The sequence below is a fragment of the Hippopotamus amphibius genome, chromosome 5, assembly GCF_030028045.1.
Source record: "Hippopotamus amphibius kiboko isolate mHipAmp2 chromosome 5, mHipAmp2.hap2, whole genome shotgun sequence".
NCBI lineage: Eukaryota > Metazoa > Chordata > Mammalia > Artiodactyla > Hippopotamidae > Hippopotamus > Hippopotamus amphibius.
This window is the reverse complement of record NC_080190.1, coordinates 10,073,315-10,090,758: the sequence shown is the minus strand read 5'-3', so window position 1 is coordinate 10,090,758 and position 17,444 is coordinate 10,073,315. Positions and strand designations below refer to the sequence as shown.

The window sequence follows — 17,444 nt, the reverse complement described above, 5'->3', positions numbered from 1 at the left end:
ACACATAGGCAAGTACCTTCCTCACATTGGGAGAGACAGCAGCCATCTGCCCCAGGTCTGTCCCCTGTCAGCTTGGCCACCTCAGGGGGAGGGTATCCTTTCCTGAAATTGTGGCTGTAAGATATCAGGGAGGACTCAGGCTGGCCTTGCTGCACACATGTGCCTCACCCAGGACCATCCACTGTTGCCAGAGACCAGGGCTACTCAGATTGTGTAGTTGAGAACGTGTCACCCTTGTGGTCCAGGGAAGACCATTTCTGAATGGAAGCATAAAGGTTATTTCTTCTCAGTTTAGCAAAAGACTCTTTTTTATGTACCCCAGAGCTGATGTGACCATTCTGAAGAAAGTACGTTGATAAGCTATGAACTTCTGCTAAAGGGAATACTTTTTTAAATTAATTAATTAATTAATTTTTATTTATTGGCTGTGTTGGGTCTTTGTTTCTGCATGTGGGCTTTCTCTAGTTGCAGCAGGTGCGGGCTGCTGTTCGTTGTGGTGGGCGGGCTCCTCGTTGCCGTGGCTTCTCTTGTTGCAGAGCACGGGCTCTAGGCACATGTGTTTCAGTAGTTGCGGCACTTGGGCTCAATACTTGTGGCTCACAGGGCTCAATAGCTGTGGTGCATGGGCTTTGTTGCTCCGCAACATGTGGGATCTTCCTGGAGCAGGGATCTAACCCATGTCCCCTGTGTTGTCAAGTGGATTCTTAACCACAGCGCCAACTAGGAAGCCCCTAAAGGAAATACTTTCAATGGTAGTTTTCTTGGTCCTTGCACCAGTCCCAGCATCTGCCCTGGGGAATGAGCAGAGTCCATTCTTTGGCAGTTGGCCCGGCTCTGGGAGGTTTGATTCTATCCCTCAGATACTCATAGCCTTGGAGGATGGTGAAAACCACATGCACATATTCTAGGAAATTCCTCAGCAAAGATCAGCAGGGAAGGAGTTGTTAATTTGATAAAAAGAAATCACAGACTCTAAGTACTTTTCAAACCTTAGAACCACCTAGGAGCTTTTTTTTTTCTTTTTTAGAACTTTTATTGAGATACAGTTAACATGCAATAAACTGCAAATGATTAGAATGTACAATTTCACCTGGGAGCTTTTAATTGGCGTGGTGAAGGGGGTGGCTCTTCAGCCACTTTGAGAAACACTCCTTTGACTTCGGGTGAAGAGGCTGCAGTGAGCTCCTCCTGGGAAAATCTCGCTGGTGTTCAGCACATAGCAACATGGATAACATAGGAAAAACACAAAAGGCTCTCATAGATTCAAATAAGAGAGTAGTTTCCCAGGTCCAGAAACATGGATGATACACAAATGGCCAGTGGGTTAAATCTCATGGTTGAAGTGGGAGCCGGGAGCCCCCGTATCTCCCATGGCAGGACCTGCTGGAAGGGCCAGGAGCCGGCCAACTACACGGGGACCAATGTGCATCCACCCACCCAACGACCACCAGCTAAGGGAGGCTGATGAAAATCTGCTGGACCTGGGGCCCCGCTGTGGGAGGCGGAAGATGGACACAGCCAGGTGCTCCTGGATCTCTGACTAGATCTCCAGCTAGATCTGCCCTTTCCCAGTATCTCTGCAAGAGTTTCAGTTGGTTCTGGGCTCTTGGCCCAGGAAAGAGCCACATGGAGGTGCCTGTAAAACCACTAAGACCAGGAGAGGAGAGTGTGGGGGTGGAGGATGGGGATATAGCTGGGGGAGGGGAGATAGAGACACAGAGATTCATAAAGACATCCCGCTCCAAATGGACCTGCAAAACCAAAGACAACACGTTTATTGAAAGAAACAGTAAGCATGTTTGGCCAAGGAAATCAGCAACTGGAACAACAATTCACTCTAAATTAGTTTGTTTGGGAAATTGTTTTAAGGAGGTGAAATTTACGTAACAGAAAATGAACAACCTTCAGGTGTACTTGAGTAGAATTTGGTGTAACCACCATGTTGTGCAACCACCACCTCTACTTAGTTCCAATGCGTTTTCATAAGCCCTAAATGAGGCCAAACCCTAAAGGGTCATCTGTTTCCCCTCTGCCCCCACACCCTTACAGCCACCAATCTGCTTCTGTCTCTATGGATTTACCTCATTATTCCAGATTTATTTAAGAACTCTCCTGCAAAGACTGTAATAAGAATCTTGAAGGTGACCAATGGTATAATTGAAGACATAACATGTTCTTTTTTAAAACATAGTTTACTGTAAAATATTTTCAATCTCACAGAGAAGTTGTGAGAATAACACAAAAAATGGTCACATTCCCCTAAAGCAGATCCCTTAATTAGCAACTCACTGCATTTGCTCCAACACTGTGTCTCCAGCTCTGTCTACTCCTATTGTCATTAGTGACTTTCTGATTTATTTGAGAGTCAGCTGTAGACAAGATGCCCCATTACTCCTGAAAAAGACAGAACAAAGATGCCTTTCTGCATCATCACCGAGTCAAGAAATTAGTTCTGATAAGATCCTCTTGTCCAGGACACAGAGCCCATTAGGATTTTTACCAACTGCACCTTGAATGTCTCTTTCATTTTGGGTCCAGATATTGTTCAGAAACACCCACAGCATTTAGCTATCATGTGTCTTAAGTATTCACCAATCTGAAAGGTTCCCTGGTCCCTTCCTGCCTTTCATGTCCTTGATAGTTTCCAGAGTGAGGAACTTGAAGTGTATAGAGTGACTCTCCATCTGGGTGCATCTGATGATTCTTAGCAAGGTCATCACAGGAATGATGCTCTGCTCCTTCAGTGCGTCACATCAGGGGTCACGTGATGTCAACCCTGCCCACCCATGGTGACCTTCACCTTGATTGCCTGCTCATGTTGGCTACAGTCTGGTATCTCCATGGCAAGTCCCCATCTTTCTCCGTGTAATTTATTACCAACTTGTGGGAAGATATTTTGAGATTTAGTCATTAGGTTTTGCTATTTAAATCTCTCTCACTATCATTGTCTTCTACTGATAACTCCTGCTTGAATTCAGACAACTGTCTGAAATCTCAGACAACTAGGATAGTTATGAAATGGCAATTTTATATTTGTGTCATTTCTTCCACAATTATCTGTTGGCCTTTTACTCTAAGGGAGAGTTTCCCCTTTCTGCTTTCTTATTTGCTTACTATTAATTTACTAATTAATATCAATATGAACTTGTTGATTGCTATTTTATTCCATGGTTATACTCCATTATTATCATTATATATTTTCATACTCAGTTTATACTATATTTGACCATTGGGGCTACTTCTAGGTGGCTCCTGAGTCCTTTTAACATTTTCCCATCATTCTTTGTGGATTTCCTCATTATCTGGTACAAAATGATGTCCAGGCTCAACTTGTATTTCTCCTTCCTAAGCCCTTGGAACAAACCATTTCTCCAAGGAGTCTTGGCTCCTATCGTAGGATATACCCTTTAGAAATCAATTCGTGGTACTTGGTGTGCTCATTGCTACTGGGATCACTGCTTCCAGGTCTTCTCAGTGGGGAGAGCTGGGAAATATACATACGCTTATTTGCATCTTTGCACACATCTTTTATATATATATATGTAAACATATATATATGTAATCATATATACATATTTCTATATCAACATTTGTATACATACATATATATGTGTATGTACATATCACTATGATAACATAGGTTAATTTCAATTTTAATTCAAATATCTGAGTTCTTTCTATCCTTACCCCATTCATGTGTTTTAATAGCTCCTTCTGCTGCCATCACATTCCCATGGCAGCCCCTGTGTCCATGAACTTGAGCCAGCAGGCATGCTGCTTCCACGCCTCACTGCTTCTCCCTCTCCTTCAGCACTCTGTATCCCTCGGCACTGGTGGACACGACGCTGAGATGCCTCTCCCTGGGGCCCCTCCTCGTGATCCCTTACTGTGCTGTATCTGACTTCTGCACATCAGGAAGAAAAGAGAAGGGAAGGGTGGGTAGGAGGCAGAATGAGCTATAAGTTTTGCTTTAAGAGAAAAAAATTAGTTGCTACACATCAGCAATAGAACAGGTGGATATGAAAAATAATTACTTAGAAATGTTGGAAATGAAGTACTGGAATACATGGGATACACTCTAGGCTGTACATGGTCCAAGACCTAATAAACAAATTGAAGGAAATTTGGGGATTCATATAATACTATAATTAAAGATAAAGAGCTTTTTTTAATGAAAGAGATAAGGGGGTGGATTGCCGACAAAAATTACTTGATGAGTTTTGGCAAGATTTTCTAGGATAGATGGAAGTAATGAATCCTCAGAATGAAGATGCCTGAGTAGAATAGATAAGGATAAATAAAAATAAATGCCTAAATAGATACACTATATTGTATCTTAAAACAGTGTAAAGAAACAGATTATATATAAGGAAAGGTAATAGAACAGACAGTTAGCTTCTCATCAGCAATACCAGAGCCAGAAGACAATAAAACAACATCTTTAAAAGGTATGGAAAAATAACCAGAAGGCTAGAACTTCAAATCCAACCAGAGTGAGGCAACCAAAGTGTGCTTACTACCCACTGATTTCACTAAAATGATTATTAAGAAACAGAGTTCTGAAAGAGAAAATTTAAGAGGGAAAGACAGAGAGAATATGAGCACAATAGGAAGCATACACTTAACAAAATATTTTAACTGTAGTTAAGCATTGACTGTCCAAAGAACAACTTTGGATGAATTGAGTGATCAATTTTAAAATCTAATTATGGTAACGTGATGGGGGTTATTCAATGAGTAGCTACTGCATGCTAAATTTTGTGTATTTTGAAGGATTCTAGAAATGTGAAATAACTGCAGACTTTATTACATAAAAACTATAATTATAGTAGCATTTTATGAATATTAAATTAACCACTAAAAATGTAAAATTCTCTCCAAATCATTAGACGCAAATGAGGTAAAAAAGAAAAAAAAAAAGCAAATGAGGTAAAACAGACCTCTTTTTTAAATAAAGAGAAGGCATGAAGAGGACAAAAAAGGTTTTAAGAAAAACTGAAAACAAACACAAGAGTGTAGAAATGTCAGACTATATATGTGATCATAACATAAATAAATAAATAAATTATAAAATATATATACATTTAAATATATCATTCAATATTAAAATATACAATTAAAATACAGACTATTACATTTAGGTGTTAGGAGTGTGAACTGGTATAATCAATTAGAAAACTGTTTGACGGTATCTACAAAAATGAAAAAAAAGTACATTAAATTCTATTTCTCGCTATATACTGAATAGAAATGGTTTTGTCTGATCACTCAAAGTAAGGTATTAGAACACTTGCAGCAGCACCATTGAGTAGAATACTGGTCCTACCCAAATTCCTATCCTGAGAAAACTGGTGAAAAAAAATAATTGTATACTCACATAAAGGAATACTATTCAACAATGAGAACATATGGTATGCATTACACACAAAAAAGAGCATCAGTGAATCTCAGAAACATAATACTGAATGAAAAAAGCCAGAAAGAAACTAGTACATCCTGAAGGGTTTCATGTATGCAAAGTCCAAAACAGACAAGGTTAATTCATAATGCTGGAAGCTAAGATAATGGTTAAGGAGGAGGAGGAGGAGATTGGAGGAGGTGGTTCAGTGACAGGGAGTGGTCACTAGGGGATTTCTTGGATGCTGAAAATAAGCTGCACACTTAAGACGTATATACATATATGTTTATGATGCATGTAGTTACACTGTACTAAAAATTTGAGATGATTTATTAAATAGAAATTTTAAATAAAGCTACATATATTCTACATTCCAGAGACCTAAAACAAGAACACAGAAAGACTGAAAATTGTGATGAAAATGACAAACCATTCCTCCCCACATATGATGACTTTGAAATACTAATAACAAATATATAATATTTAATAAAAATAACTTATAAAGATACTAAAAATAATGAAAACAATAATATATCAAGAACATAGAACAATCTTAAATTGTATACCTAACATAATAACTGCAAAGCAAATATGATGGCATTGAAAAGAAAAAATGAATATGGTGGTGTAAAGGAGGAAAATTTTCTCCCCAATCATCATAGAATCTTCTAATGGGACTACCAATTAAAATGACATAAGGCAGATTAACAGAAGAAACAAATTACAAACTTTATTTTGCTCCTACCTGGGAGTCACTTCAAGAAAATGAAAACCCAAAGAAATGACTAGTCCTGAGTGCTTATATTCTAGGGTGAAAAAATAGTGGCAAAAGTAGAAAGTCACTAAAATATATGAGGAGACCAAGGAACATGAGTTATTTTAACAAGGTATGTTTGTACAGATTTCTCTCAGCCTCAACTCCCTGTCTCTGGTGAGAAGACTGTTTCTTTTCTCCTGGTCAAGCAAGAATACTTTTTCCATAGGATTTTCATCTCCTGCTTTCAAGAAGAGACCTCTCCCACCTCTCCTGCAGCCAGACCTTTCCTTTCTCTTCACTGGCCCATGTGGAGGACATGCTCATTCCTGCACCATCACTAACCAGGACTGGGAGCCTCCTGGTGACACTCACACCACCTCCTCCACCACTGAGGCCAGTTTTCAGAACTGCGTCTGGAGTCAGCTTCTTCTGAGGCCCCTGGGACACGCAGGGGGAAGAGAAACTGAATGAAATTGTGGTTCTCTGTCAACAAGGAGGGAATCCATGCTGGGGAGGCAGCTGACAAAATGCCCAGCAGACCCTCCAACTGCTCCCTGAGAATAAAAGCCTGGGCGCTGGGCAGGAGATGACACCCATCCATGGGACGGTCTCGAAAGAGAGAAGCTGGAAAGTTCTGAAGGGGTGGAAGGCACTTAGGGGGCCTGTGAGCCAGATGGAGACAACTAGCACATCTCATGGAGAAGGAGAAGAAAGACGTGAGTGGAGTGGTCCACAGTGAAGGAGGAAACCAGGCTTGTTTATGGCCCCTCAGAAAAACAGTGTGATCTTTGGGAACAAACATCTGAGGGACACAAATCCTCAAGAGCTGCTTAAGAGCAGAGCTGGGTTAAGACCCAGAAATTTCCTCCAGAGGATGTGGTGACTTTAGGAACCTAGGGTGTTGATTCCTGAGTGTCCCTGGAAAAGGGACTGTGCTTTCCTTTTCTCCCCAGGCAGCCACAGCCCTGCCTGGACGCTGCTGTGGAGGACAGTGGGCCTGACACGTTGGAGCTGAAGGCAGATGCTTGGGCTGAGATGTAAGATGAGGAACTGCCTTCTTCCCTTGGGTCCTGCTTGTGCTCCCACTGGCGATCTACATCCACTTAGGGAGCTCCTTTGTCCTCTCCACTGCACAGAGACAGAGCCAGTGGGTATTTTGCATGTAGGGAATTGTAAAGGGTATCTGGGAAAGATTAGGAAAGGGAGATTCCAGATGAAAGGAAAACTGTGAGGAATTATTGCATTTTCTAGAAGTAATAACCAGGGAGTTTAGCCACTAAAGCAGAATTAACACTGTATCCTGAGAGGGAGAAACTGTCCAATACGCTTCCTCCTCCCCTCATCAGCCAGGAGAGCTTGAGACCAGATGGCTCAAGGCAGCTTCCCTGTGTTCTGCTTGAGGAGGAAACTTCCTCCACACTACGAGCCCATTAGGGCCTCTGTGAAGAAAGACATGGATTGAAAAAGTCAGGAAGTCTCTGCAATCCATAAAAAACAGATGAGAGAGACAACAGCAATACAAAGTTGGCCAAAATATATGGAGGTAGAGGCATTTCAGAAAAGAGCTAGGGTTGGACTAGAAACATTGGACAAGATGCTAAGTCCCATGGAAAGTGGAGAAATAGACAATTTTAAAACTTAGACATTATTTATAGGATTTTTGAATAGCAAGGAATTTGAAAAATTTATAAAATCCAGAGTTGTTTAGATTTCAGGAAAATGGACTCTCATGATCTCTTGGTTGGTGTGTAATTGTTAGAGCTCCTTGGAAGGCAGTCGGGCTGCCATTGCCTTTTATGACTGAATGACTTCCAGATACAGGCAGACCTGTTTTATTGATCCACTCATCAGGGGATGGACCTCTAGGTTGGTTCCACTCTGTGTCTCCTATGAATAAGGCTGCTGTGAATATTCAGGCACACTTTTCTGGGTGGACATATGCTTTCCTTTCATTGGGTAAATACCGAGTGGAAAGCTGGGCCATGTGGACACTCTTGTTTAAACTGTTGAGAAACTGCCAGAGTAGTTCCACAGGCAGTTCTGCTGGGTTCTCATAATTGTGACATTCTCTCTAGTCACGCACATCTTGGGATAAATATAGAACAAATGCCAGCATGTGTACACGTGTCAGTGCTGTGGACACACCACACACAAGCAGATATGTACTGCAGCTGCCCCACCCATCCTGACCCACTCCTGGAGCAGACGAGGGGCTGTTTCTGTGCCTTCCCCCTGAGTGACACAGGAGGGCTCTTAGAGAGACCAGGCAGCCAGGAGGTCAGACCTTGTCCTGCTTCTGCCATGGTCACACTGTGTTGTGGGCAAGTACCGTGGCCTCTCTGGGTCTCAGTTCCCATCCTGTCCAAGGTGTTGTGAGGTTTCTGCAAGTTACTAGAGGTGACAATGCTGTAGCTAAACCCCAGCAGGAGGGCTCCCCAAACAGGGGGTCCCAGTGGCCTGTGGCCAATCTGTCACCCTCCATCCAGGACCACAGAAAGAGGAGAGGAAGAGAAGAAACTGGCCATTGTTACCCAGTCTGGGTGAGAAAGGACACAGAGAGTGTCTGAGACAGACAAGGGGTAAGGAGGAGGCAGCCTGCATCCCTGCAGAGAGCCCCAGGCTCCCGCAGCCCCTCAGCTCCCTCAGCCCTGCTGGCCTGGGCTCCAGAGGGAGGGAGGAGATCAGGTGTCAGCAGCTGTGTCTATATAGTCCCGGGCCTCCAGGGCCAGGCTCAGTCCTGAGGCTGTTGCCAGGCCTGGGAAGATGAAGCTGTCCAGTGCCATCCCTTGGGCCTTGCTGCTCAGCTCAGGTAAATCCTGGCCCCGAGGCCCTTGCTCCTGGGCCTGTCTGCATCCTGTTCCACCTAGAGATTCTGTGCAGGTCGCTTGTTGCCAAAGGAGAGAGTCTGCAAGATACTCTCCTCCAACCAGATGCCTCTCACCCTGGACTGGAGGGGGAGGGGTCCACCGGGATGGCCATGACCAGGGCTGAGAACAGAGTGATTTTTAAACATTTTCTGAGCTCTCCTGTCCCTGTTCTGACCTGTGTTTCCTGGCTCTCATCTCGCTGAGGTGAACCAGATGGGCTTTTGCTTTGGAGGAGATCTTGGAGCTGTGACTGTGTGGGTGCTGGAGGTTGGACTCTGGCTGGAGCTGAGTTGGAGGGGGTGGGGGCAAAGAAGGGGGAAACGGGGCCCCTGAAGGAGCCCCAGGATGGCGGGGGGTGGGCTCTAGAACTGCCCCTGGGACTTGAGATGTCGGAGCAACACACGTTCAGGAATGAACAGCAGGAAGAGCAGCTCCCAGCAGGGGCGGAGGGTGTCCTGACAAGGGGAGGCACTCGCCCTGCAGGGGGCTGGGTGCTGGGACTGCCCTGAACACAGGAGGGAGACCAAGACTGATTCCTGATGCTGGGAGGGAAAATGGAAGACGTCCATCCCTTAAGGGAAATCTCTGTCTCCATCTCCCTCGTTCTCTGTCTCGGTCTCTTTCTGTCCTTCCTCTTCTCCCCCCTTTGCTATTCCAGCACCTTTTTTCATCTTCTCCGCACTCCTGCTCCTGTCCCCTCCCCTCCCCTCCCCCCTCCTCTCCTGCGGTCACCTGTGGGTCTGCACTAGGAGCTGTGGGGGGCGAGTGGAAGGACGGGGCTCGTGCAGTCAGTGTGTGAGCACAGATCCCTGTCAGCGTCCATCCCCGGCTCCTCTGATGAGGACCTTGCTGTCTCCCTGGTCCAGGGAGGGCGCCATTCTCATGGGATATTCTGTGGGCAGCTTGTAGGTAGAAATGGGTCCATCAGAGCCCTTCCTGCATCTTCTGTTTCTCATGTGCCTTCAGTTCAAATCACCAATATGCCAAGATGGCATGTTTTGGTGTGACATGTCCTGAACTCCTACAAGGGGCTGCATGTTTCCCCTGCTTCAAAGCTTAGACCTCAGATTCTAGATCATAGGAGTTCACTGTAGATGTGGTTCCAGTTCATATGGGCCACCAGAGGGGATGGGGATGATTTCTGGTTGTGCACTTTCTGCGCTTTAAGTCAAACGTTCATTTATATCTTCCAGAGCAGACATAATGAACACCCCAGTGTGGGGGGGTTTCCTTCATGTCCTTCAATCCAATTCCTCCTCAGGGCCCACGAAGAACACCTGTAGATGGTCTCGCAATGTCCTGGTTGTCATTTATGGTCAAATAGTTTCCAGAGCATTTGTTTATATCTGATTTATTGAGGAAAGAAATATCATCAAGTTTATGCAATAAAATGTGTCTTAAAATGTTGACAGTGGCAGGGAACGTAGGGGAGAGCCTCCCGGGGCTGGGCGCTGAGCCGTGTATGTGTGGGTCACCCTGCAGAACCCAAGGAGGATGTTACCATTAAATTCCCATTTTACAGATGAATGGGCTGAGGCTTGGAGAGAATAAACAACTTGTGTAAAGCCATCTGGCCCTCATGCCCACAGGACTGTGACAAGAGCCGTCTGATTCCTGAGCTGTGCTGTGCCCACTCATCACCCCATGAGGATAAAGCACAGGGCACATCAGCAGTGGAAGCCGAGTGGTTGCCGTCAGGACCCTCGATCCAAGCAGCTGACTCAGGGCCCTGAGACAGTGAAACTCCATAAATTAAGATGGGTCATTTCTCCTCCGTGGAAAATTTTATGCAGTGTATTTACTGCAACAGCAAATTCATCACTGGTCTCATTAAAGAACGACAAGACATATTCAGGTTATTCTTGAGTGACCATCTGTCTTCGTTCACCAGGGACTGAGAGGTTTGCTGGGAGGAGGCAAGTTCAACACTTGAGTGCAGACACCCCCCACCCTGGGCTGCCTGGAGAAGCCCCGCCCTCCTGAGAGTGGCCTTGTCTGACAGCAGCTCCAGAGCATCACTTGACAGTCACTGAGTGGAGGTGACACACAGGGGGTCACGGCTGAAGGAGCATGTCTTTGAGGGCCGAGTGCCAGACCTCCTTTCTGCCCTGTCCCTGTGGGACCAGGTCCTCCCAGGGATGAGGACAGCCCTGCTCTCCTCACAGTGCTCAGCACTTTCCATGGAAACACAGCCCTTCTGCACAGTGTGTGCATTGTGTGCTGAGCCTTGACCCTTCCATGACTCCAGCTTCTCATTTTGTTTTTCTCTTTTGATGTCCTTCCAGCCGCAGTGGATTCATATGACTGGTTCCCCAGTAAGTGCAGACATATTATTTCACCATTTCCTGCTCCTCAGACAGAGAAGTGCTTTGGGGTTGCAGTTCAGATGGCTCTCCTGGAAATGCGAGTATCGGTTTACCTTTTTGGTCAAAAGAACGTGGCTTTTCTGGACCTGATCATCTGCCTTGTTCTTAACAATCCCTAGAGTACCCTCTCCCCTGACCTCTCAGGACTCCCACACTTTCCTCCTCCCCTCCCCTCCCCACCTCCCCTCTCCCACAGCCCAGGGAGCCCCACCCCTGCACTCCTGCCTGCACAGCCTCACCAGGCAGGGACAGGGACCCCGTCTCGTCTCCACATAGCAGATGTCCCAGGAGGATGGAGCCGCCTCCAAATGATGGAGCCTGGGGGGCTGAGGGGCATCACTATGTCCAGTGTCAGAAGTGAGAGCCTCGAGGGAGAGGGCGTGACTGCAGCAGGAGTGATGCTGGGCAGCAGGAAAGGCTTCCTCGTAATGTGGGGACCGATTGATGATTGATCCATTGATGATTGATTGATTGATGGATTGACTGATTGCGCTAGTGATTTCCAGGATGACCTCAAATTCAAATTCATTTGATATAAACACCAACGAGGGAAGCGCTGTTTTATCCCCACTTGATAAAAAATATTTCGTTGACAAAGTGTTAACCTCTTCTTCTTTTCAGGTATCAAAACCAATTGTAGTATTGGATATGGGTCCCTTTAAAATTCTTAAAAGAGTAGAACATAAAAACCCACATTTTTGTGGGTCATGGATTGTGGGTTTTGGATTGTGGATGTTGGGTTGTGATGGGGGATCAGGAGGTTAGGACCATCTGCAGTGGTGCGGGGCCCAGGGACAGCACCATCCCCCATGGGCCTGGTGCTGCTTCTGGAGAACTGGAATCCTTTCTTCTGTTGTAGGGCATCATAAGTGTGGGGGAATCATCAAAGGGGAATATGGAGTTATCGCCACCTATTACGGACCGGAAACTGACTGTGTCTGGACCATCCAGATGGACCCAAATTACCAAATTGGGATAACAATACCATATCTCCAGTGAGTGCTCAGGACGTGAGTCTTCTTTGCCAATGTCACAGTTTTATGGAAAGGTGTCCCTCTTGGCCTCTTTCAGTTCACCCTGTACCAACCAGCACACACATCCAAACACATCCTGACTCCATGTCACTCCCCAGTAATGACCCTTCATTGGCACCCTGCCCGCTGCTTAAAGTTTACTTGTCTTAGCATGACTTTCAAATCCCTTCATGGTACATCTGGCCCTTCCCTCCCTTCTAACCTCATCTACCCTCTGCCCTCTCTCTGAGCTGAACCATCACACACTGAGCTGTGGACCCACCAGACCATTGGGCAGCTCTGAGCCTTTGCTCACACTGTCCCCTCTGCCTGGGATGCATCCTTCCACCTCTTCCAGGCTCACCGCCTGCTGCTTAAGGTCCTCATGTTCTATTTCATGATTTCGCTCCAGGACAAACTTTTCCATCACACCTGAAACCTTTTTCTGACTCTGTCCACAGGTGGGCAGATCTTTCCCTGATTTGTGCCCCACTCATTACCCCATGCAAAACTCTGGGTGGAGTTTAGAGCATAATATCACTCCTGCCTATGTCTAAGTTTGGTTTAGAGAAAGGGAGTCTTATCTTTGGGAGTCAAGGCATTTTTTTTTAACTAAGGAGTGAATGAATGAATGAATGAACCACAGAAAGAGAAAAAGTATAAATGAATGATGATGGGAAAAGGAGATGAAGTGATATGGCAACAGAAAGCATTTCCAATGTAGCAATGTTACAGCATTTCTATAGAAGGGTAGCCTTCACAGATTTTTAAAAAAATATTTGCTTATTTGGTTGCGCTGGGTCTTTGTTGTGGTTCATCAGCTACTTAGTTGTGGCAGGCGGGCTCCTTAGTTGCAGCTCACAGTCTCCTTAGTTGTGGCATGCAAACTCTTAGTTGCGTCATGCATGTGGAATCTAGTTCCTTGACCAGGGATTGAATACAGGCCCCTGCATCGGGTGTGCAGAGACTTAACCACTGCGCCATCAGGGAAGTCCCCTTCATAGATTTTAACACAGGAACCACACGTCCATCAATTGTAGACGAAGCGACACAGCTCCCAGTGATGGCTGAGACAGGTGATGTTATCTTGTGACTGAAGGCCCTGCTCCTCAAGACCTTCCACGGGGTCACGACTCCCACTGGGTGTAGGAGTTGCTCTGTGGAATGAGGACAGCCTAGAAAATCTGCCTCACAGTGGGGCTCAGTCCAACCACCCAACCCCAGCCCATGGCTGAGGGAGGCAGGCATTGCCGGCATCACCATTTCTATAAGGTCAGAGGGATGGGTTAATCTAAAATTTTCCCCTTATTTTCCCCTTGACTTTGACATAGATTGGTTTTGGGTCTCACTGTCCTTGGCACCAGGGAGGAATCAGCCTGTCCAAGAGCAAGCTACTATACAGGGTGCCACGTGTGTGTCCTGTGAGCTGTCCCTTTGTTATCTTCTTTTAGCCCAGAGAAGCTAGGACTCCCCTCTTGTGTGGAAGACACGCTGGTGGCTAAGAGAGGATGACAAGCTGGGGACCAGGGCTGATGGCAGGAGAAGGAGACAGGAGAGCTCAGCAGGCAGGAGAACATCCATGTGCAGTTTGCCCACAGCAGGTGGAGGTGGATGCCCCTCTTGCCCCTGCTGGTCCTGGAGGCCGAGCTGGGGTCCTGGGCCCCACCTGCCAGGGATGCAGAGGCTGAACCAGGAGTGGCATCATGCTCTCATGTCTGGGCCCTCTCCTGGCTCAGGGGTTGTTGTCCCAGGAAACATTCCTCAGGGTTGGCTGTATTGTGACTCTTGGGTGACCTGAAGGACAGTGGCTCCTGATCCCAAAGTCCTGTGTGGGCTTCCCTGAGCCGTAAGTGGGGCTGCCCAGGAGATGTGAAAGTCACCTGCAGCCCAGGGGGAGGGGAAGTCCTCTCGTGGAGGGGGGCCCTGGGTGACTGTCCCCTCTTCAGAGTGATGACTCTCCTTCCTTGTGGGCAGCAGCCTGGGATGTCTTGTGAGCAGGGCTGTGTGATTGTGTCGAGTCCCACGTGGGGAAGGCTGCCTGCAGGAGGGACCTCAATGCAAAACACTCATGCCTGTTTCCCTCTGTTCCAACAGGCTCACCTGTGGTAAAGAGTATGTGGAAATTCTAGATGGACCACCAGGATCTTCTAGCTATGGGAAGATTTGTGACGTTTCAGACAAAGACTATCGATCTTCTACCAATGTCATGACTGTCAAGTACAGCAGAAAGTCTGACCACCCAGCTTCTTCCTATCAAATCATTTTCTTTCAGGATCCACAGGGTAGGTAGGAGGCAGCAGCGACTTGCTGATGTCCCCTCCCCTGTCTGTGCATGACTGTGTGAGAGCTGGGAATGTGGCTGTTTACATGACTTTTGAGACAACATTGACCATCACCAGGTGAGCACGGGTCAGTGTGACCCAGTGAGCCACTCTGGAAACACACACCAGCTCTATCCCAGCATTTCTGCATCCCCAGATCTGTCGGTTGTAAAGAGCTGATATGAAAATTCTTTTACAATTTTTTTTTACATCTAGATAATGTGGCCATTTCCTCTCAAATATAAAATTTCCCTCCCAGCTCTTATTAAAATCCCTTAGGCACATGTAACCTAGAGCAAACCAGAGACAGTCCCTCAAAAGTGGATATTTTTTCTCATTAAGAATTAGCTGAAATTTCCCCCCACATATCAATTGGAAGAAAATGCTTGCTAAACTCTACTTAATCTGCTCTCCATCTCACAGCTTAGTGATCCCTGCCTCACACCTAAGGGTGGACAAGCATCGCAAATGAGAACAATATTCCTGGAAGACTATTCTGGCATCAGCTGACCATGAGGAGAGACATCACTGATCCCCTGTCTGATCACACCTGCTCATCCCATCCTGTCTCCTCCATCCTTTCCAGCCTCCTGTCTCTTCCCTGCAAAGGAAGATTTCTCACTCCTGAGCTTTCAGTACTTGCCAATCTTGTGGTTGGGTCCTTCTGTTTATTGCTATAATCATTTTGAATAAAGTCTCTTTACCTGGGTCTGGATTTGTGCTTTTGGTTTTGGGGCTTTCTGGGGAGAAGGGGGGTTGTGTTTGGTTTGGTTTGTTTCTTTTTAGTTTGAGAGTTCTCGTTTCACAGAGTTGGTACCTCAGGCATCACTGAGAGTGACTGGAAGCTCTTCTGAAGGTCTTTATAATGAGAAGGACTTTCATTTGTCTGAGGCTTGTCTTGGGACTGTTATGGTGCCTAAGCCTGCACAAGAAAAACCTCTACAGACACAGAAATGAGATGCTGGCCCAGCTCTCTACTAAATTTCAGGCAATGTGCTTGATGATAAAGAATGTGTGGTGAGGATGTGTTAAATTTCTTCTAGTTCCCACCATCCAAGTATAAATTATAGTGTATCAGTGTCCCTTAAAATGGTCTGAAAAGAGGAAAAGTGTAAAGCATAAAGCCCACATTGTTTGTGAGACCATCAGACTCAGATGATGTTGCATTTTATCAGATGCGGAGTTAGGAGGGTCCAGTAGCGTGGTGGTCCATGAATGGCACAGCCACCTGTAGGCCTAAAACTACCTCCATGTCCTCACCTTCTGTTCAGAGGGGAGGGGGAATGCAGAGGTCTCTTCACAGACTGGGGGGCAGGGACATTGACTTCCTCAGGAACAGTAATGCCTGTGTGTGGACCTTCTTGATGAGGCCAGCTCAGAAAGTCACACTGGGGACTCCCTTCCTCAAGTGAGTCTCTAGAGGTGGGTTTTCTTTGCTGGTGTTGTAGATTTTAGGAAAATTTTATCCTCGACTTTTCCAGTTCACCCTCTGCCCTCCAGCATAGGCAACTAAACACACTCCGATTCCATTTTCACTTCCTGTTGAAAACCCTTCTGTGAATTCCTGCCTTCAGAATAAAATTTACCCACCTTAGCAGAGTTTTAGGAAATTGTTCCCCATCTGCCCTTCCCTCCCCTTAACCTCTTTTCTCCTCTCCCCCTCTCAGTGCTAGGCCATCACACACTGAGTTTTGAACACTGCAGGGCATTGGGCAGGACCGGGTCTTTGCTCACATGGTCGCCTCTGCAAGCAGTGCATCCTTTCACCTTCCAGACTCACCTGCTTGTTCCTTGGGGTCCCACATTAGTATGTCATGGTTCAGCTGAAGAGCTGAGTCTACCCACACATCTTCCTGACTCTCTCGGGTACAGGTCTTTCTCCTTTTGCCCCATCACTTACCTCATGTAGATCTCTGTGTGGTTTAAGTATATAGTACTTGTTGCATATTCATTCCGGGGGTACCACTGTGGGACTCAAACTATAAGGTCCTACATGTAATTCTTAAATGAATGAATGAGTGAAAAGGCCAAAGCTGCATTTTCAATGTTCCAATAAGGTTCTGCATTTTTCTCCACTTGTCACAGATGTTGGCATGGGAATCACATTTCCCTCACCTGTAGGCTAAACCAAATAGCCCATAAAGGATGCTGAGACAGACGATGTCATCTGGGCAAGTAGGGGTCCCTGTCCCTCCAGACCCGATGTGGAGTCGGGACCTACACTAAGTTACTCAGCTGTGCCCTAGGATGACGGACACCTTGCAGATGGCTGCCTGAAAAATATGGCTTAGACTGTCTACTCAAATGTTGCTTCTGTAAACTTGAAAAAAACAGTGTGGTCAAGAAAAGCTTGAGATACAAACAGAGGGAGGTGAGGTGGAAGATGTGGGCCATTTCCCATGGCTTATACAATTTCTCAAGGGTTCAGATGGATGGACTGCTCTGAAAATTTCCCTGCATTGCCCTTTGCTATTTTCAGAGATTTCTGGCTCTTCCTGTCCTTGCCTCTGAGGGGGCTCAGGTTGGGACAATAGTAAAACCCACTTGTATGTGTGTTCTTGCCAGATGTGTCCCCACAGAGCCTCCAGCCTGTCTCCTGTAAACAGGGAGTGTGCTTGTGGCCAAGTGAAGATGAATGAGGGAGATGAGGAGTTAAGAGCAGAGGGGCTTTGAGCACCAGAGAGAGAAGTGGAGGGACCTCCCCAGGACCAGGAGGACGCTC

The 17,444-nt window shown here is 46.1% G+C and overlaps 1 protein-coding gene across 2 annotated transcripts; it reads left to right on the top strand.

Moving 5' to 3' along the window:
• Positions 1–8,903: 8,903 nt before the first annotated feature.
• On the top strand, positions 8,904–15,420 carry LOC130853766 (spermadhesin-1-like). Of its 2 annotated transcripts, XM_057736081.1 has the most exons (5): positions 8,904–8,964; positions 11,308–11,337; positions 12,248–12,383; positions 14,496–14,683; positions 15,146–15,420. In XM_057736081.1, exons 1-5 carry the CDS (start codon positions 8,919–8,921, stop codon positions 15,148–15,150), a joined length of 405 nt encoding a protein of 134 aa, XP_057592064.1. In that variant the 5' UTR covers positions 8,904–8,918; the 3' UTR covers positions 15,151–15,420. The 2 variants fall into 2 exon arrangements, with proteins under 2 accessions (XP_057592064.1, XP_057592065.1); XM_057736082.1 differs by lacking the exon at positions 11,308–11,337 and having other exon boundaries at positions 8,917–8,964.
• Positions 15,421–17,444: the final 2,024 nt, after the last annotated feature.

Excerpts from the sequence above, each read along its gene's own strand:
- LOC130853766 (XM_057736081.1), top strand. The coding sequence starts at position 8,919 with ATGAAGCTGTCCAGTGCCATCCCTTGGGCCTTGCTGCTCAGCTCAG. Across the intron at positions 8,965-11,307 it reads GGCCTTGCTGCTCAGCTCAG|CCGCAGTGGATTCATATGAC; the intron begins GTAAATCCTGGC and ends ATGTCCTTCCAG. Across the intron at positions 11,338-12,247 it reads TTCATATGACTGGTTCCCCA|GGCATCATAAGTGTGGGGGA; the intron begins GTAAGTGCAGAC and ends CTTCTGTTGTAG.